General features: G+C 51.6%; 1 protein-coding gene across 2 annotated transcripts in view; it reads right to left on the bottom strand.

The window, feature by feature from the left end:
• The window catches only part of cmtr1 (cap methyltransferase 1), a 224,636-nt gene that overhangs the window by 167,148 nt on the left and 36,462 nt on the right, over positions 1–21,026 (bottom strand). Inside the window, exons 5-7 of one of the 2 annotated variants that reach the window (XM_068028382.1) lie at positions 20,942–21,013; positions 6,078–6,172; positions 5,671–5,743 (exon numbers count right to left, since the gene is read on the bottom strand). In XM_068028382.1, the coding sequence (XP_067884483.1) occupies positions 5,671–5,743; positions 6,078–6,172; positions 20,942–21,013 (240 nt within the window). The remainder of the gene's footprint in view (positions 1–5,670; positions 5,744–6,077; positions 6,173–20,941; positions 21,014–21,026) is intronic. The other variant, XM_068028383.1, reaches the window with a different exon arrangement.

Below are 21,026 nucleotides of genomic sequence, written 5' to 3'. Positions count from 1 at the left end.
GAGAGAGAGAGACAACACACAGCAGCACACTCCATCCAGAGAGAGAGAGAGAGAGACAACACACAGCAGCACACTCCATCCAGAGAGAGAGAGAGAGAGACAACACACAGCAGCACACTCCATCCAGAGAGAAAGAGAGAGAGAGAGAGAGACAACACACAGCAGCACACTCCATCCAGAGAGAGAAAACACACAGCAGCACACTCCATCCAGAGAGAGAGAGAGTGAGAGAAAACACAGAGCAGCACACTCCATCCAGAGAGAGAGAGAGAGACAACACACAGCAGCACACTCCATCCAGAGAGAGAGACAGACAACACACAGCAGCACACTCCATCCAGAGAGAGAGAGAGAGAGAGAGAGACAACACACAGCAGCACACTCCATCCAGAGAGAGAGAAAACACACAGCAGCACACTCCATCCAGAGAGAGAGAGACAACACACAGCAGCACACTCCATCCAGAGAGAGAGAGACAACACACAGCAGCACACTCCATCCAGAGAGAGAGAAAACACACAGAAGCACACTCCATCCAGAGAGAGAGAGAGAGACAACACACAGCAGCACACTCCATCCAGAGAGAGAGAGAGAGAGACAACACACAGCAGCACACTCCATCCAGAGAGAGAGAGAGAGAGAGAGAGAGAGAGACAACACACAGCAGCACACTCCATCCAGAGAGAGAGAAAGAGAGAGAGAGAGAGACAACACACAGCAGCACACTCCATCCAGAGAGAGAAAACACACAGCAGCACACTCCATCCAGAGAGAGAGAGTGAGAGACAACACAGAGCAGCACACTCCATCCAGAGAGAGAGAGAGAGACAACACACAGCAGCACACTCCATCCAGAGAGAGAGAGAGAGAGACAACACACAGCAGCATACTCCATCCAGAGAGAGAGAAAACACACAGCAGCACACTCCATCCAGAGAGAGAGAGAGAGAGAGAGACAACACACAGCAGCACACTCCATCCAGAGAGAGAGAGAGAGAGAGAGAGAGAGAGAGACAACACACAGCAGCACACTCCATCCAGAGAGAGAGAGAGAGAGACAACACACAGCAGCACACTCCATCCAGAGAGAGAGAAAACACACAGCAGCACACTCCATCCAGAGAGAGAGAGAGAGACAACACACAGCAGCACACTCCATCCAGAGAGAGAGAGAGAGACAACACACAGCAGCACACTCCATCCAGAGAGAGAGAAAACACACAGCAGCACACTCCATCCAGAGAGAGAGAGAGAGACAACACACAGCAGCACACTCCATCCAGAGAGAGAGAAAACACACAGCAGCACACTCCATCCAGAGAGAGGGAGAGAGAGAGAGACAACACACAGCAGCACACTCCATCCAGAGAGAGAGAAAACACACAGCAGCACACTCCATCCAGACAGAGGGAGAGAGAGAGAGACAACACACAGCAGCACACTCCATCCAGAGAGAGAGAAAACACACAGCAGCACACTCCATCCAGAGAGAGAGAGAGAGAGAGAGAGAGAGAGACAACACACAGCAGCACACTCCATCCAGAGAGAGAGAGAGAGAGAGACAACACACAGCAGCACACTCCATCCAGAGAGAGAGAGAGAGAGACAACACACAGCAGCACACTCCATCCAGAGAGAGAGAAAACACACAGCAGCACACTCCATCCAGAGAGAGAGAGAGAGAGAGAGAGAGAGAGACAACACACAGCAGCACACTCCATCCAGACAGAGGGAGAGAGAGAGAGACAACACACAGCAGCACACTCCATCCAGAGAGAGAGAAAACACACAGCAGCACACTCCATCCAGAGAGAGAGAGAGAGAGAGAGAGAGAGACAACACACAGCAGCACACTCCATCCAGAGAGAGAGAGAGAGAGAGAGACAACACACAGCAGCACACTCCATCCAGAGAGAGAGAGAGAGAGAGAGAGAGAGACAACACACAGCAGCACACTCCATCCAGACAGAGGGAGAGAGAGAGAGACAACACACAGCAGCACACTCCATCCAGAGAGAGAGACAACACACAGCAGCACACTCCATCCAGAGAGAGAGGGAGAGACAACACACAACAGCACACTCCATCTAGAGAGAGAGCGAGAGAGAGAGTGAGACAACACACAGCGGAGCCGGAGTCAGGTACTGGGAGTAACGCGGAGCCGGAGTCAGACAGGGGAGTGAAGCGGAGCCGGAGTCAGGCCCTGGGAGTAACGCGGAGCCGGAGTCAGGCAGGGGGAGTAACGCGGAGCCGCAGTCAGGCAGGGGGAGTAACGCGGAGCCGCAGTCAGGCAGGGGGAGTAACGCGGAGCCGCAGTCAGGCAGGGGGAGTAACGCGGAGCCGCAGTCAGGCAGGCGGAGTAACGCGGAGCCGGAGTCAGGCAGGGGGAGTATCGCGGAGCCGGAGTCAGGCACGGGGAGTAACGCGGAGCCGGAGTCAGGCACCGGGAGTAACGCTGCGCCGGAGTCAGGCACCGGGAGTAACGCGGCGCCGGAGTCAGGCACCGGGAGTAACGCGGCGCCGGAGTCAGGCACGGGGAGTAACGCGGAGCCGGAGTCAGGCACGGGGAGTAACGCGGAGCCGGAGTCAGGCACGGGGAGTAACGCGGAGCCGGAGGCAGGCACGGGGAGTAACGCGGAGCCGGAGCCAGGCACTGGGAGTAACACGGGGCCGGAGTCAGACAGGGGGAGTAACGCGGAACCGGAGTCAGAAAGGGGGAGTAACGCGGAGCCGGAGTCAGGCACTGGGAGTAAAGCGGAGCCGGAGTCAGGCACCGGGCGTAACGCGGAGCCGGAGACAGACACGGGGAGTAACGCGGAGCCGGAGTCAGGCACTGAGAGTAACGCGGAGCCGGAGTCAGGCACTGAGAGTAACGCGGAGCCGGAGTCAGGCACTGGGAGTAACGCGGAGCCGGAGTCAGGCACTGGGAGTAACGCGGAGCCGTAGTCAGGCACGGGGAGTAACGCGGAGCCGGAGTCAGGCACGGGGAGTAACGCGGAGCCGGAGTCAGGCACCGGGAGTAACGCGGAGCCGGAGTCAGGCACCGGGAGTAACGCGGAGCCGGAGTCAGGCACGGGGAGTAACGCGGAGCCGGAGTCAGGCACGGGGAGTAACGCGGAGCCGGAGTCAGGCACGGGGAGTAACGCGGAGCCGGAGTCAGGCACGGGGAGTAACGCGGAGCCGGAGTCAGGCACGGGGAGTAACGCGGAGCCTGAGTCAGGCACGGGGAGTAACGCGGAGCCGGAGTCAGGCACGGGGAGTAACGCGGAGCCGGAGTCAGACACGGAGAGTAACGCGAAACCGGAATCAGACACGGAGAGTAACGCGGAGCCGGAATCAGACACGGGGAGTAACGCGGAGCCGGAGTCAGGCACGGGGAGTAACGCGGAGCCGGAGTCAGACACGGAGAGTAACGCGAAACCGGAATCAGACACGGAGAGTAACGCGAAACCGGAATCAGACACGGAGAGTAACGCGGAGCCGGAGACAGACACGGGGAGTAACGCGGAGCCGGAGTCAGGCACTGGGAGTAACGCGGAGCCGGAGTCAGGCACTGGGAATAACGCGGAGCCGGAGTCAGGCACTGGGAGTAACGCGGAGCCGGAGTCAGGCACTGGGAGTAACGCGGAGCCGGAGTCAGGCACCGGGAGTAACGCGGAGCCGGAGTCAGGCACCGGGAGTAACGCGGAGCCGGAGTCAGGCACCGGGAGTAACGCGGAGCCGGAGTCAGGCACCGGGAGTAACGCGGAGCCGGAGTCAGGCACCGGGAGTAACGCGGAGCCGGAGTCAGGCACCGGGAGTAACGCGGAGCCGGAGTCAGGCACCGGGAGTAACGCGGAGCCGGAGTCAGGCACCGGGAGTAACGCGGAGCCGGAGTCAGGCACCGGGAGTAACGCGGAGCCGGAGTCAGGCACCGGGAGTAACGCGGAGCCGGAGTCAGGCACCGGGCGTAACGCGGAGCCGGAGTCAGGCACCGGGCGTAACGCGGAGCCGGAGTCAGACACCGGGAGTAACGCGGAGCCGGAGTCAGACACCGGGAGTAACGCGGAGCCGGAATCAGACACGGAGAGTAACGCGGATCCGGAAGCAGACACGGAGAGTAACGCGGATCCGGAGACAGACACGGGGAGTAACGCGGAGCCGGAGTCAGGCACCGGGAGTAACGCGGAGCCGGAGTCAGGCACCGGGAGTAACGCGGAGCTGGAGTCAGGCACCGGGAGTAACGCTGAGCCGGAGTCAGGCACCGGGCGTAACGCGGAGCCGGAGTCAGACACCGGGAGTAACGCGGAGCCGGAGTCAGTGACCGGGAGTAACGCGGAGCCGGAGTCAGGCACCGGGAGTAACGCGGAGCCGGAGTCAGGCACCGGGAGTAACGCGGAGCCGGAGTCAGGCACCGGGAGTAACGCGGAGCCGGAGTCAGGCACCGGGAGTAACGCGGAGCCGGAGTCAGGCACCGGGAGTAACGCGGAGCCGGAGTCAGGCACCGGGAGTAACGCGGAGCCGGAGTCAGGCACCGGGAGTAACGCGGAGCCGGAGTCAGGCACCGGGAGTAACGCGGAGCCGGAGTCAGGCACCGGGCGTAACGCGGAACCGGAGTCAGGCACCGGGCGTAACGCGGAGCCGGAGTCAGACACCGGGAGTAACGCGGAGCCGGAGTCAGACACCGGGAGTAACGCGGAGCCGGAATCAGACACGGAGAGTAACGCGGATCCGGAAGCAGACACGGAGAGTAACGCGGATCCGGAGACAGACACGGGGAGTAACGCGGAGCCGGAGTCAGGCACCGGGAGTAACGCGGAGCCGGAGTCAGGCACCGGGAGTAACGCGGAGCTGGAGTCAGGCACCGGGAGTAACGCTGAGCCGGAGTCAGGCACCGGGCGTAACGCGGAGCCGGAGTCAGACACCGGGAGTAACGCGGAGCCGGAGTCAGACACGGAGAGTAACGCGGAGCCGGAATCAGACACGGAGAGTAACGCGGTGCCGGAAGCAGACACGGAGAGTAACGCGGATCCGGAGACAGACACGGGGAGTAACGCGGAGCCGGAGTCAGGCACTGGGAGTAACGCGGAGCCGGAGTCAGGCACGGGGAGTAACGCGGAGCCGGAGTCAGGCACGGGGAGTAACGCGGAGCCGGAGTCAGGCACGGGGAGTAACGCGGAGCCGGAGTCAGGCACGGGGAGTAACGCCGTGCCGGAGTCAGACACGGAGAGTAACGCGGAGCCGGAGTCAGACACGGAGAGTAACGCGGAGCCGGAGTCAGGCACGGGGAGAAACGCGGAGCCGGAATCAGGCACGGGGAGTAACGCGGAGCCGGAGTCAGGCACGGAGAGTAATGCGGAGCCGGAGTCAGACACGGAGAGTAACGCGGAGCCGGAGTCAGGCACGGGGAGAAACGCGGAGCCGGAATCAGGCACGGGGAGTAACGCGGAGCCGGAGTCAGGCACGGAGAGTAATGCGGAGCCGGAGTCAGGCACGGAGAGTAACGCGGAGCCGGAGTCAGGCACTGGGGGTAACGTGGAGCCGGAGTTAGACATGTGGACGAGCACAGACCCGGAGTTGCATGTTTGGGTGCAAGTAACCCAGGAGCTGAGAGACATTCTAAAGATGCTTGCGTAAGTTACGCTCACACTTGCAGACGTGCTGTTGCTGTGTTAACAGGGGCACACTCACCCCGCTGGAGTCCCGTGGGTTTGTGAACATACTGTCAAACACATGGTCCATGTTGGCCATTTTCATTGCAGCTCTGAAAGGTAAGTAATGGCGAGACTTAGAGAGCAAGGTGCAACACTCAAACTATTCCCCTCTGTCACGTGACCACGATCCCCAGACCCGAGGCTCTTCCATCGACCCCAGTGCTCCGCTCACTGGGGCTCCAACCCCTGAACCCCCACAGCGATCCACACTCTTGGAAATCTTGCCCCTGTCTCTGGTCCTGCCCCAGTACCCAGGGCCTTGGCCATTCACCCACCCAGAGCATGCCCTCCTTCACCTGGACCACTCTTCCAGCCTGCTCCCCCTCCCACAGGAAACTGTCCCTCCTCTGCATTCCCCCCTCCTCTGCATTCGCAGCACGGTACCTGTTGAGGAAGAAGACACCTCGGATAGTTTCGTAGGGGTTTGATCGAGTCCGAGCACGCCTCATCTCCTCACCTTCCAGTTCATCAAACACACTCTGAAAATAAGGAGGACAGAACCATGACGTGGAGTAAGGGCGCACGGACAGCGACACCAGAGCCGCATGTGATAGACAGAGTTAAGCGATCCCATAACCAACGGATCAGATCTAAGCTCTGCAGTCCTGCCACATCCAGCTGTGAATGGTGGTGGACAATTAAACAACTAACTGGAGGAGGTGGCTCCACAAATATCCCCGTCCTCAATGATGGGGGAGCCCAGCACATCAGTGTGAAAGATGAGGCTGAAGCATTTGCAACAATCTTCAGCCAGAAGTGCCGAGTTGATGATCCATCTCGGCCTCCTCCTGAAGTCCCCAGCATCACAAAATCACAGAATTGTTACAGTGCAGAAGGAGGTCATTCAGCCCATCGTGTCTGCACTGGCTCTCTGAAAGAGCAATTCCCTCAGTTCCATTCCCCCACCTTCTCTCCATAACCCTGCACATTCTTCCTTTTCATATAACTGTCTAATTCCCATTTGAATGCTTCAATTAAACCTGCCTCCACCACATTCTCAGGCATTAACCACCCGCTGTGTGAAAAGGTTTTTCCTCATGTCACTTTTGCTTCTTTTACCAAATACTTTAAATCTGTGCCCTCTCGTTCTCGATCCTTTTCCGAGTGGGAACAGTTACTCTCTCTATCTACTCTGTCCAGACCCCTCATGATTTTGAATACCTCTATCAAATCACCTCTCAGCCTTCTCTTCTCCAAGGAAAACAGTCCTAACTGCCCTGATCTATCTTCATAACTGAAATTCCTCATCCCTAGAACCATTCGAATGAATCTTTTCTGTACTCTCTCCAATGCCCTCACATTTTTCCTCAAGTGCGGTGCCCAGAACTGGATGCAATACTCCAGCTGAGGCCGAACTAGTGTCTTATACAAGTTCAACATAACTTCCTTTCTCTTGTACTCTATGCCCCTATTTATAAAGCCCAGGATACTGTGTGCTTTATTAACTGCTCTCTCAACCTGTCCTGTCACCTTCAAAGACTAATACACATATACACCCGGGTCCCTCTGCTCCTGCACCCCCTTTAGAATTGTACTCTTTATTCTATATTGTCTTTCCATGTTCTTCATGTCAAAATGAATCACTTCACATTTCTCTGCATTGAACTTCATCTGCCACCTGTCTGCCCATTCCACCAACTCGTCTATGTTCTTTTGAACTTCTGCACTATCCTCCTCACAGTTCACAATGGCCAGCATGGACACAATGGGCTGAAAGGCCTGTTTCTGTGCTGTATAACTCCATGACTGCTTCCAAGTTTTGTATCATCTGCAAACTTTGAAATTGTGCCCTGTACACCAAGGTCTAGACCATTAATATATATCAGGAAAAACAAGGATCCCAACACTGATCCCTGGGGAAACTCCACTACAAACCTTCCTCCAGCCTGAAAAACATCCATTAACCACTACTCTCTGTCTCCTGTCACTCAGCCAATTCCGTATCCATGTTGCTACTGTCCCTTTTATTGCATGAACTACAAGTTTGCTCACAAGTCTGTTGTGTGACACTGTATCAAATGCCTTTTAAAATCCATGTGCACCACATCAACAGCATTTCCCTCATCAACCCTCTCGGTTACCTCCTCAAAAAACTCCAAGTTAGTTAAACATGATTTTCCCTCAAGAAATCCATGCTGGCTTTCCTGAATTAACCCGCATTTGTCCATGTGACTGTTAATTTTACCCCGAATTTTTATTTTTTGTTTTAGAAGTTTTCCCACCACTGAAGTTAAACTGACTGCCTCTAGTTGCTGGGCTTATCTTTACACCCTTTTTTGAACAAGGGTGTAACGTTTGCAATTCTCCAGTTCTCTGGCACCAACCGAGTGTAAGTAAGACTGAAAAATTATGACCAGTGCCTCTGCAATTTCCACCCTCACTTCCCTCAGTATCCTTGGATGCATCTCATCCGGCCTTGGTGTTTTATCCACTTCAAACAATTCAATTCACTCCACTCCACATGATATCAAGAAATGACTGAAGGCACTGGATACTGCAAAGGCTATGGGTCCTGACAATATTCCAGTAATAGTACTGAAGACCTGTGCTCCAGAACTTGCCACGCCCTTAGCCAAGCTGTTCCAGTACAGCTACAACACTGGCATCTACCCTGCAATGTGGAAAATTACCCAGGTATGTCCTGCACACAAAAAGCAGGACAAGTCCAACCCGGCCAATTACCGCCCCATCAGCCTACTCTCAATCATCAGTAAAGTGATGGAAGGTGTCATCAACAGTGCCATCAAGCAGCACTTGATTAGTAATAACCTGCTCAGTGATGCTCAGTTTGGGTTCCACCAGGGCCACTCAGCTCCTGAGCTCATTACAGCCTTGGTTCAAACATGGACAAAAGAGCTGAACTCCAGAGGTGAGGTGAGAGTGACTGCCCTTGACATCAAGGCAGAAATTGACCGAGTATGGCATCAAGGAGCCCTAGCAAAACTGAGGTCAATGGGAATCGGGGAAAACTCACCGCTGGTTGGAGTCATACCTAGTGCAAACGAAGATGGTTGTGGTTGTTGGAGGTCAATCATCTGAGCTCCAGGACATCACTGCAGGAGTTCCTCAGGGTAGTGTCCTAGGCCCAACCATCTTCAGCTGCTTCATCAATAACCTTCCTTCAATCATAAGGTCAGAAGTGGGGATGTTCGCTGATGATTGCACAATGTTCAGCACCATTCACGACTCCTCAGAGACTGAAGCAGTCCGTGTAGAAATGCAGCAAGACCTGGACAATATCCAGGCTTGGGCTGATAAGTGGCAAGTAACATTCACGCCACACAAGTGCCAGGCAATGACCACCTCCAACAAGAGAGAATCAAACCATCTCCCCTTGACATTCAACGGCATTACCATCGCTGAATCCCCCACTATCAACATCCTGGGGGTTACCATTGACCAGAAACTGAACTGGAGTAGCCATATAAATACCATGGCTACAAGAGCAGGTCAGAGGCTAGGAATCCTGAGGCGAGTAACTCACCTCCTGACTCCCCAAAGCCTGTCCACCATCTACAAGACACAAGTCAGGAGTGTGATGGAATACTCTCCACTTGCCTGGATGGGTGGAGCTCCAACAACACTCAAGAAGCTCAACACGATCCAGGACAAAGCAGCCCGCTTGATTGGCACCCCATCTACAAACATTCACTCCCTTCACCACCGACACACAGTGACAGCAGTGTGTACCATATACAAGATGCACTGCAGCAACTTGCCGAGGCTGCTTCAAAAGTACCTTCCAAACCCGTGACCTCTACCTCATGGAAGGACAAGGGCAGCAGACACATGGGAAGACGATCATCTGCAAGTTCCCCTGCAAGCCTCGTAATTGCTGACTTGGAACTATATCACCATTCCTTGACTGTCGCTGGGTGAAAATCCTAGAACTCGCCCGAACAGCTCTATAAGAGTACCGGCACCACATGGACTGCTGTGATTCAAGAAGGCAGCTCACCACACCTTCTCAAGGGCAATTCGGGATGGGCAACAAATGCTGGCCTTGCCAGTGATGCACACATCCCAGGAGTGCTGCTTGAGTGCACAGAAAGTGAAGTTGGGAGTTTGGTGAGCGAGGGAGTTCAGTGAAAACGGGAACTATAAATTAATTAAGAAAAATAAATTTAATTTAATTAACACAAGAAGGAAGTATAAAGAGCAGGCCTGTGAGGGAGATAATCAACAGTGATCTAAGGAAAATCAAGTGTGACATCAGTGGGAATCAGGTAAGTGGTTGATTGGTGAGTAGTTTTTTTTAAAAACTTTTGTTAACTTGTGGTATTCATTAGCAGCAGAGTTTATTAGTATCAAGGTTTACTTGTAGTAGCAGTGTTTATAATTTGATAGAGGAATGGCAGGGCTGCTCCAACCTTGAGAGTGCACATCTTGTGCTATGTGGGAACTCCAGGACAATTCTCAGGACCCAGATAACCACACGTGCAGGAGGTGACGTCGGCTGCAGCAGTTTAAGCTCCAGGTTTTGGAATTAAGCGGCAGCTGGCGACACTGCGGTGCATTCATGAGGATGAGAGCTACGTAGATAGCACGTTTATAGATGTGGTCACCACACAGCTTAACAGTATGCAGGGAGAGAGGGAATGGGTGACCAGCAGACAATCAAAAATAATCAGGCAGGTAATGCAGGAAACCCCTGAGTGCATCTCACTCTCCAACAGGTATTATGACGAGAGTGATGCTTCACCTGGTGAGTGCAACCAGAGCCAAGGCCAGGGCATCATAGGTGGCTCAGCTACACAGGGGGGGCACAAGGAAGACTGGCAGAGCAGTAGCGATATGTGATTCAATTGTTAGGGGAATAGACAGGCGTTTCTGCGGCCACAGATGTGAATCCAGGATGGTGTGTTGCCTCCCTGGTGTCAGGATCAAGAATGTCACTGAACGACTGCAGAGCATCCTGAGGGGAGAGGGGAACACAGACTGCTGCAGTTCAAGAAGGCAGTTCACCGCCAGTAGTCGTGGACATAGGTAGAAAGAGGGATGCGGTCCAGTAGTCAGAATTTAAATAACTACGTAGAAAATTAGCAAGCAGGATGTCAAAAGTAGCAATCTCCGGATTACTCCCAGTGCCACGTGCAAGTGAGAACAGAAAAAGAAGAAGAAGACAGATGAATGTGTGGCTGGAAAGATAGTGCATTAGGGAGGGCTTCAGATTCCTGGGACATTGGGACCGGCTCTGGGGAAGATGGGACCTGTGCAGTCCAGACAGGTTGCACCTGAACAGGGCCGGGACTGAGTTCCTTGTGGGACATTTTGCTCGTGCTGTTGGGGAGGATTTAAACCAGTTTGGCAGGGGGATGGGGAGCTGAGGGTAGACTCAGCTGGGACAAAATCAGAAATGAAAATGGAAGGCAGAAAATTTATGGATAAGTCTGGAAGACAGAGGAAACAAAAGTGGTATTTTGGTGGTAGTGATCATAATTCAGTCAGTTTTAACATAATTATGGAAAAGGGCAGAAACAGAACAGGAGTTAGAGTTCTCAATTGGGGCAAGGCCAATTTTACTAAACTGAGGCATGACTTAGTGAAAGTGGACTGGAAACAGCTACTTGAAGGGAAATCAGTGTCAGAGCAGTGGGAGGCAAAGGGGAGATTTAAGTGGTTCAGTGTCACGGGACTGTTTTTCTGTTTCAAACAATGTGTTGTTAAGATTCTGTTTAAAATCCGTGTGCCTTTAAGACCGAACACAGCTTGCCAGCAGCTGCACCTGCTCCCCAGACAACAGCAAGAGACATGTTGTGTATTGTAACTTTTAAATGTGTGTATAAACCTGCTTCAACCGGTCTGAACTAGAGAGAGACACCAGCGAAGTGTGCTTCGCTTGAAGGAAGAGAATTCTCTCAGCAGAAATTCTACAATGAGCCACAGGCTGTGTTAATTTCCTAAGAAGAAAACAACCTTTTGAAGAGGTATTGCTGGAGGCAGCAAAAAATTACTTTTCTTTACTTCCAATCTAAGAGTCTTTGCTTCAAGACTGACTCTCTTTTGACTGATAGTGTTTTCTGGAATTCGCAGTAAGGTTCCAACTGAAATCTACCAATTTTAAATTCCAAATCATCGACCTATTGCTATACGCCATGTTAATGGAACTGTGCGACACCTGCTGCAGTCAAATGTCCATCTGGTCAGATGGGCAGAAAATTGGCAAATGGAATTCAACCCAGAGAAGTGCGAAGTGATGCATTTGTGGAGGTCAAACAAGGCAAACGAATACACGATTAATGAGAAAATACTGAGAAGTGTAGAGGAAGTGAATGTTCACAGATCCCTGAAGGTAGCAGGACTAGCTGACAAGATGGTTAAGAAACATCGAAAATAGGAGCAGCAGTAGGCCATTCGGCCCTTCGAGCCTGCACCGGGATTCAATACGATCAAGGCTGATCGTCCAAACCCAGTACCCTGTTCCCGCTTTCTCCCCGTATCCCTTGATTCCTTTAGCCCTAAGAACTATATCTAACTCTTTCTTGAAAATATTTAATGATTTGGCCTCAACTTCTTTCCCTGGTAGAGAATTCCAGAGTTGAATCACTCTCTGGATGAAGAAATCCCTCCTCATCTCAGTCCTAAATGGTTTACCCCTTATCCTTAGACTGTGACCCCTGGTTCCCGCCATCGGGAACATCCTTCCTGCATCTAGTCTATCCAGTCCTGTTAGAATTTTGTAGGTTTCAATGAGATCCCCTCTCATTCTTCTAAACTCCAGCGAATACAAGCCGAATCAAACCAATCATTTTTTCATACGTCAGTCCTGCCATCCCAGGAATCAGTCTGGTAAACCTTGGCTGCACTCCCTCCATAGCAAGAACATCCTTCCTCAGAGAAGGAGACCAAAACTGCACACAGTATTCCAGATGTGGTCTCACCAAGGCCTTGTACAATTACAGCAAGACAAAGGACAAAGAACAAAGCACAGCACAGGAACAGGCCATTCGGCCCTCCAAGCCTGCGCCAATCTTGATGCCTTCCTAAACTAAAACCTTCTGCACTTCCGGGGTCTGTATCCCTCTATTCCCATCCTATTCATATATTTGTCAAGAAGCCTCTTAAACGTCTCTATGGTACCTGCTTCCACCACCTCCCCCGGCAACAAGTTCCAGGCACTCACCACCCTCTGTGTAAAGAACTTGCCTCGCACATCCCCTCTAAACTTTGCCCCTCTCACCTTAAACCTATGTCCCCTAGTAACTGACTCTTCCACCCTGGGAAAAAGCTTCTGACTATCCACTCTGTCCATGCCGCTTATAACTTTGTAAACCTCTATCATGTCGCCCCTCCACCTCCGTCGTTCCAGTGAAAACAATCCGAGTTTATCCAACCTCTCCTCATAGCTGATGCCCTCCAGACCAGGCAACATCCTGGTAAACCTCTTCTGGACCCTCTCCAAAGCCTCCACGTCCTTCTGGTAGAGTGGCGACCAGAATTGCACGCAATATTCTGGCCTAACTAAAGTTCTGTACAGCTGCAGCATGACTTGACTATTTTTATACTCTATGCCCTGACCGATGAAGGCAAGCATGCCGTAGGCCTTCTTGACTACCTTATCCACCTGCGTTGCCACTTTCAGTGATCTGTGGACCTGTACTCCCAGATCTCTCTCTCCTAAGGGTTCTGCCATTTACTGTATACTTCCCACCTGCATTAGACCTTCCAAAATGCATTCCCTCACATTTGTCCGAATTAAACTCCATCTGCCATTTCTCTGCCCAAGTCTCCAACCGATCTATATCCTGCTGTATCCTCTGACAATCCTCATCACTGTCCACAACTCCACCAACCTTTGTGTCGTCCGCAAACTTACCAATCAGACCAGCTACATTTTCCTCCAAATCATTTATATATACTACAAACAGCAAAGGTCCCTGCATTGATCCCTGCGGAACACCACTAGTCACATCCCTCCATTCAGAAAAGCACCCTTCCACTGCAACCCTCTGTCTTCCATGACTGAGCCAGTTCTGTATCCATCTTGCCAGCTCACCTCTGATCCCATGTGACTGCACCTTTTGTATCAGTCTGCTTTGAGGGACCTTGTCAAAGGCTTTACTGAAGTCCAGATAGATAACATCCACTGCCCTTCCTTTGTAAATCTGAGTTCTTTTTGCCTTCAGTCTGGTTCAGTAAATATACCGAGTCGGATGTGTAGGTAAAATCAATTACTTTATTTGCGTATTTAGCCGGCTGACTTACTCTAATGCAACGACACTGACTCCACCTAGAGTCTGTCTGGTCCACTAGAGTAAGTGAAGTTTGTGATACAGGTACTACTGTTTATACATTAAGATTCATGCTACACCCCCTTGTTTAACCAATCAGTGCGATACAATTCGACTTCACCCACGTGGTGACATGCAGTACATCTGTTACTGAGGTGACAATACACTCCATTTTCAATACATACTTGTTACTAATAAAATATTGTTTTGTACCAGCAGGATAAAAGAAAGCGGACAAGCAAGCTAATTAGCAAGAGCATAGGAATCATCAATAACCATTCTGGTCTCACTCCCTACATGGATCATGAGTTCTGTCTCTACCTTGTGACAAGTAATTGCGGAGCATCCTGCTATCTCTATTAGGTTTACATTCCTGAGTGTTTCGTGCAGTCTGCAGCTACATCAAGTAGTGGCAGTTCACGAAGATAAGAGGGGCCTAGCACTCCTTCTCACTCACACAGGGATGGACATCATTTGATTCACAGAGTCCATTTGTTCCAAACCACAGGGAGTCACACAATCAGGCCATAAAGAACAGATATCTTTGCAATTACCAGTGTCGGCTAGTCTTTACAGTCTCACACCCTCTGCCTTTACTTTTAACTATTTCATTGTGGTTTCTGCCGCTGAAAATCAAAGCTCAGCAGAGCTACTATTCCTAACTTGGCTATATTTAGTGCCATGCCTTTCTGCTCACTTCCACACCTTCATCAATCATCTTTGTGAGACACGACCTCCCCTTCACAAAACCATGCTGCCTCTCGCTAATAAGTCCATTTGTTTCCAAATGGGAGTAAATCCTATCCCGAAGAATCCTCTCTAATAGTTTCCCTACCACTGACGTAAGGCTCACCAGCCTATAATTTCCTGGATTATCCTTGCTACCCTTCTTAAACAAAGGAACAACATTGGCTATTCTCCAGTCCTCTCGGACCTCACCTGTAGCCCATGAGGATGCAAAGATTTCTGTCAAGGCCCCAGCAATTTCTTCCCTTGCCTCCCTCAGTATTCTGGGGTAGATCCCATCAGGCCCTGGGGACTTATCTACCTTAATGCTTTGCAAGACACCCAACACCTCCTCCTTTTTGATAATGAAATGACTGAGACTATCTACACTCCCTTCCCTAGGCTCATCATCCACCAAGTCCTTCTCTTTGGTGAATACTAATGCAAAGTACTCATTTAGTACCTCGCCCATTTCCTCTGGCTCCACACATCGATTCCCTCCTCTGTCCTTGAGTGGGCCAACGCTTTCCCCAGTTACCCTCTTGCTCTTTATATATGTATAAATAGCCTTGGGATTTTCCTTAATCCTGTTTGCCAATGACCTTTCATGACCCCATTTAGCCCTCCTGATTCCTTGCTTAAGTTCCTTCCTACTGTCTTTACATTCCTCAAGGGATTCGTCTGTTCCTAGTCTTCCAGCCCTTACGAATGCTTCCTTTTTCTTTTTGACTAGGCTCACAATATCCCGCGTTATCCAAGGTTCCCGAAACTTGCCAAACATATCCTTCTTCCTCACAGGAACATGCTGGCCCTGGATTCTAATCAACTGACGTTTGAAAGACTCCCACATGTCAGATGTTGATTTAACCTCAAACAGCCGCCCCCAATCTAAATTCTTCAGTTCCTGCCTAATATTGTTATAATTAGCCTTCCCCCAATTTAGCACCTTCACCCGAGGACTACTCTTATCCTTATCCACAAGTACCTTAAAACTTATGGAATTATGGTCACTGTTCCCGAAATGCTCCCCTACTGAAACTTCGACTACCTGGCCGGGCTCATTCCCCAATACCAGGTCCAGTACGGCCCCTTCCTTAGTTGGACTATCTAAATATTGTTTCAGGAAGCCCTCCTGGATGCTCCTTACAAATTCTGCCCCATCCAAGCCCCTAGCACTAAGTGAGTCCCAGTCAATATTGGGGAAGTTAAAATCACCCACCACTACAACCCTGTTACCTTTACATCTTTCCAAAATCTGTCCACATATCTGCTCCTCTACCTCCCGCTGGCTGTTGGGAGGCCTGCAGTAAACCCCCAACATCGTGACTGCACCCTCCCTATTTCTGAGCTCCACCCATATTGCCTCGCTGCATGACCCCTCCGAGGTGTCCTCCCGCAGTACAGCTGTGATATTCTCCTTAACAAGTAATGCAACTCCCCCACCCCTTTTACATCCCCCTCCATCCCGCCTGAAGCTTCTAAATCCTTGAACATTTAGCTGCCAATCCTGTCCTTCCCTCAACCAAGTCTCTGTAATAGCAACAACATCATATTTCCAAGTACTAATCCAAGCTCTAAGTTCATCTGCCTTACCTGTTATACTTCTCACATTGAAACAAATGCACTTCAGACCACCAGTCCCACTGTGCTCCGCAACATCTCCCTGCCTGCTCTTCCTCTTAGTCTTACTGGCCTTATTTACTAGTTCCCCTTCATTTATTTCACTTGCTGTCCTACTGCTCTGGTTCCCACCCCCCTGCCACACTAGTTTAAACCCTCCCGAGTTACGCTAGCAAACCTCGCAGCCAGGATATTTGTGCCCCTCCAGTTTAGATGCAACCCGTCCTTCTTGTACAGGTCCCATCTGTCCCTGAAGAGAGCCCAATGGTCCAGATATCTGAAACCCTCCCTCCTACACCAGCTGTTCAGCCACGTGTTTAGCTGCACTATCTTCCTATTTCTAGCCTCACTGGCACGTGGCACAGGGAGTAATCCCGAGATTACAACCCGAGAGGTCCTGTTTTTTTAACTTTCTATCCAACTTCCTAAACTCCCCCTGCAGGACCTCATCACTCTTCCTGCCTATGTCGTTGGTACCGATGTGTACCACAACCTCTGGCTGTTCACCCTCCCCCTTCAGAATGCCTCCTGTCCGTTCAGAGACATCCTTGACCCTGGCATCAGGGAGGCAACATACCATCCGTTCAGAGACATCCTTGCTTCTGTACTCGAATCCTCTCGCTATGAAGTCCAACATACCATTTGCCTTCTTAATTCCTGCTGCACCTGCATGCTTACTTTAAGCGACTGGTGCACAAGGACACCCAGGTCTTGCTGAAACTCCCCCTTTCCCAATCTATCGCCATTCAGATAATAATCTGCCTTTCTGTTTTTGCCACCAAAGTGGATAACCTCACATTTATCCACATTATACTGCATCTGCCATGTATTTGCCCACTCACTCAACCTGTCCAAATCACACTGGAGCTTCTCTGCATTCTCCTCACAGCTCCCACTCCCACCCAGCTTTGTGTCGTCTGCAAACCTGGATATATTACATTTAATTCCCTCATCTATATCATTAATGATATCATCAGAAGCATATGGAATCCCTTCCTTTATTAGCCAAGGTATAGAATATAACTTGACTGAATTTTTCAAGGTGGTGACTAGATGTGTAGATGAGGGTAAAGCAGTTGATGTAGTCTACATGGACTTCAGTAAGGCTGTTGATAAGGTCCCGCATGGGAAATTGGTTAAGAAGGTAAGAGCCCATGGGATCCAGGGCAATTTGGCAAATTGGATCCAAAATTGGTTTAGTGGCAGGAGGCAGAGGGTGATGGTTGAGGGTTGTTTTTTGCGAGTGGAAACCTGTGACCAGTGGTGTACCGCAGGGATCGGTGCTGGGACCCTTGCTGTTTGTAGTGTATATTAATGATTTAGATGCGAATATAGGAGGCATGATCAGTAAGTTCGCAGATGACATGAAAATTGGTGGTGTCGTAAATAGTGAGGAGGAAATCCTTCGATTACAGGATGATATAGATGGGCTGGAGAATAGTCGATGTTGTTCCTTTGTTTAAGAAGGGTGGCAAGGATAATCCAGAAAATTATAGGCCGGTGAGCCTTACGTCAGTGGTAGGGAAACTATTAGAGAGGATTCTTCGGGACAGGATTTACTCCCATTTGGAAACAAATGGACTTATTAGCGAGAGGCAGCATGGTTTTGTGAAGGGAAGGTCGTGTCTTACTAAGTTGATTGAGTTTTTTGAGGAAGTGACAAAGATGATTGATGAAGGAAGGGCAGTGGATGTTATCTATATGGACTTCAGTAAATCCTTTGACAAGGTCCCGCATGGCAGACTGGTGCAAAAGGTGAAGTCACACAGGATCAGAGGTGAGCTGGCAAGATGGATACAGAACTGGCTCGGTCACAGAAGACAGAGGGTAACAGTGGATGGGTGTTTTTCTGAATGGAGGGATGTGACTAGTGGTGTTCCGCAGGGATCAGTGCTGGGACCTTTGCTCTTTGTATTATATATAAATGATTTGGAGGAAAATGTAGCTGGTCTGATTAGTAAGTTTGCGGACGACATAAAGGTTGGTGGAGTTGCGGATAGTGATGAGGATTATCAGATGATACAGCAGGATATAGATCGGTTGGAGACTTGGGTGGAGAAATGGCAGATGGAGTTTAATCCGGACAAATGTGAGGTAATGCATTTTGGAAGGTCTAATGCAGGTGGGAAGTATACAGTAAATGGCAGAACCCTTAGGAGTATTGACAGGCAGAGAGATCTGGGCGTACAGGTCCACAGGTCACTAAAAGTGGCAACGCAGGTGGATAAGGTAGTCAAGAAGGCATACGGCATACTTGCCTTCATCGGTCGGGGCATAGAGTATAAAAATTGGCACGTCATGTTGCAGCTGTCCAGAACTTTAGTTAGGCCACACTTAGAATATTGCATGCAATTCTGGTCACCACACTACCAGAAGGACGTGGAGGCTTTGGAGAGGGTACAGAGGAGGTTTACCAGGATGTTGCCTGGTCTGGAGGACATTAGCTATGAGGAGAGGTTGGATAAACTCGGATTGTTTTCACTGGAACGACGAAGGTGGAGGGGCGACATGATAGAGGTTTACAAAGTTAGGAGCGGCATGGACAGAGTGGAAAGTCAGAAGCTTTTTCCCAGGGTGGAAGAGTCAGTTACTAGGGGACATAGGTTTAAGGTGAGAGGGGCAAAGTTTAGAGGGGATGTGCAAGGCAAGTTTTTTTACACAGAGGGTGGTGAGTGCCTGGAATTTGCTACCAGGGGAGGTGGTGGAAGCAGGTACGATAGCGACGTTTAAGAGACATCTTGACAAATACATGAATAGGATGGGAATAGAGGGATACGGTCCCCGGAAGTGCAGAAGGTTTTAGTTTAGGCAGGCATCAAGATCGGCGCAGGCTTGGAGGGCCGAATGGCCTGTTCCTGTGCCGTACTGTTCTTTGTTCTTTTGTTAAGATGGGCAGAGCAGGGCAAATGGAATTTAATCCTGAGTAGTGTGAGGTGATGCATTTTGGGAGGACTAACAAGATAAGGGAATATACAATGGATGGTAGGACCCTAGGAAGTACAGAGGGTCAGAGGGACCTTGGTGTACTTGTCCATAGATCACTGAAGGCAGCAGCACAGGTAGATAAGGTGGTTAGGAAGGCATATGGGATACTTGCCTTTATTAACCGAGGCATAGAATATAAGAGCAGGGAGGTTATGATGGAGCTGTATAAAACACTAGTTAGGCCACAGCTGGAGTACTGTGTACAGTTCTGGGCACCACATTATAGGAAGGATGTGATTACACTGGAGAGGGTGCAGAGGAGATTCACCAGGATGTTGCCTGGGCTGGAGCATTTCAGCTATGAGGAAAGATTGGATAGGCTGGGGTTGTTCTCCTTGAAACAATGAAGGCTGAGGGGAGATCTGATTGAAATGTACAAAATTGTGAGGGGCCTGGATAGAGTGGAGGTGAAGGGTCAATTCACCTTAGCAGAGAGGTCAGTGACAAGGGGGCATGGATTTAAAGTGATTGATAGAAAAATTAGAGGGAGATGAGGAAAAACCTTTTCACCCAGAGGGTGGTGATGGTCTGGAACTCACTGCCTGAAAGGGTATTTGAGGCAGAAACCCTCAACTCATTCAGGAGTCTGGATATGAACCTCAAGTGCTGTAATCTGCAGGGCTACGGACCAAATGCTGGAAGGTGGGATGAGAATAGTGATTGATCTTCGGCCGGCACAGACATGATGGGCCAAGAGGCCTCATTCTGCTCCTTAAACTTTCTATGATTCTATGAAAAGAAAATCACAGTCACACCTGGCCCTGAGCGATGGCCACCCTGCAAGATACCCACAAGCCCCGCTGACCACAGATCTCCCAGTCCTGACCCATCCACAGAAGTGACCCGTCCGCCCCGGTGCCCTCCACACAGACCCGTCCGCCCCGCCTCCACACTGACCCGTCCGCCCCCGTGCCCTCCACACAGACCCGTCCGCCCCGGTGCCCTCCACACTGACCCGTCCGCCCCGGTGCCCTCCACACAGACGCGTCCGCCCCGCCTCCACACAGACCCGTCCGCCCCGGTGCCCTCCACACTGACCCGTCCGCCCCGGTGCCCTCCACACTGACCCGTCCGCCCCGGTGCCCTCCACACTGACCCGTCCGCCTCGGTGCCCTCCCACACTGACCCGTCCGCCCCGGTGCCCTCCACACTGACCCGTCCGCCCCGGTGCCCTCCACACTGACCCGTCCGCCCCGGTGCCCTCCACACTGACCCGTCCGTCCCGGTGCCCTCCACACTGACCCGTCCGCCCCCGTGCCCTCCACACTGACCCTTCCGCCCCCGTGCCCTCCACACTGACCCGTCCGCCCCCGTGCCCTCCACACTGACCCGTCCGCCCGGTGCCCTCCACACTGACCCGTCCGCCCCGGTGCCCTCCACACTGACCCGTCCGTCCCGGTGCCCTCCACACTGACCCGTCCGCCCCCGTGCCCTCCACACTGACCCGTCCGCCCCGGTGCCCTCCACACTGACCCGTCCGCCCGGTGCCCTCCACACTGACTAGTCCGCCCGGTGCCCTCCACACTGACCCGTCCGTCCGGTGCCCTCCACACTGACCCGTCCGCCCCGGTGCCCTCCACACAGACCCGTCCGCCCCGCCTCCACACTGACCCGTCCGTCCGGTGCCCTCCACACTGACCCGTCCGCCCGGTGCCCTCCACACTGACCTGATGAGAATTTACTGACCTTACATCGCAGGACGCTGCTCAAAAGCTTTTGATCACAGAATTCAATCTCATCCTCGATCTCCATTTTCCGCTGTTGATGGGGT

The sequence above is a fragment of the Heterodontus francisci genome, unplaced genomic scaffold, assembly GCF_036365525.1.
Source record: "Heterodontus francisci isolate sHetFra1 unplaced genomic scaffold, sHetFra1.hap1 HAP1_SCAFFOLD_786, whole genome shotgun sequence".
Taxonomy (NCBI): Eukaryota; Metazoa; Chordata; class Chondrichthyes; order Heterodontiformes; family Heterodontidae; genus Heterodontus; species Heterodontus francisci.
The sequence above is the reverse complement of the archived record's forward strand: the minus strand, read 5'-3'. Positions and strand labels throughout refer to the sequence as shown.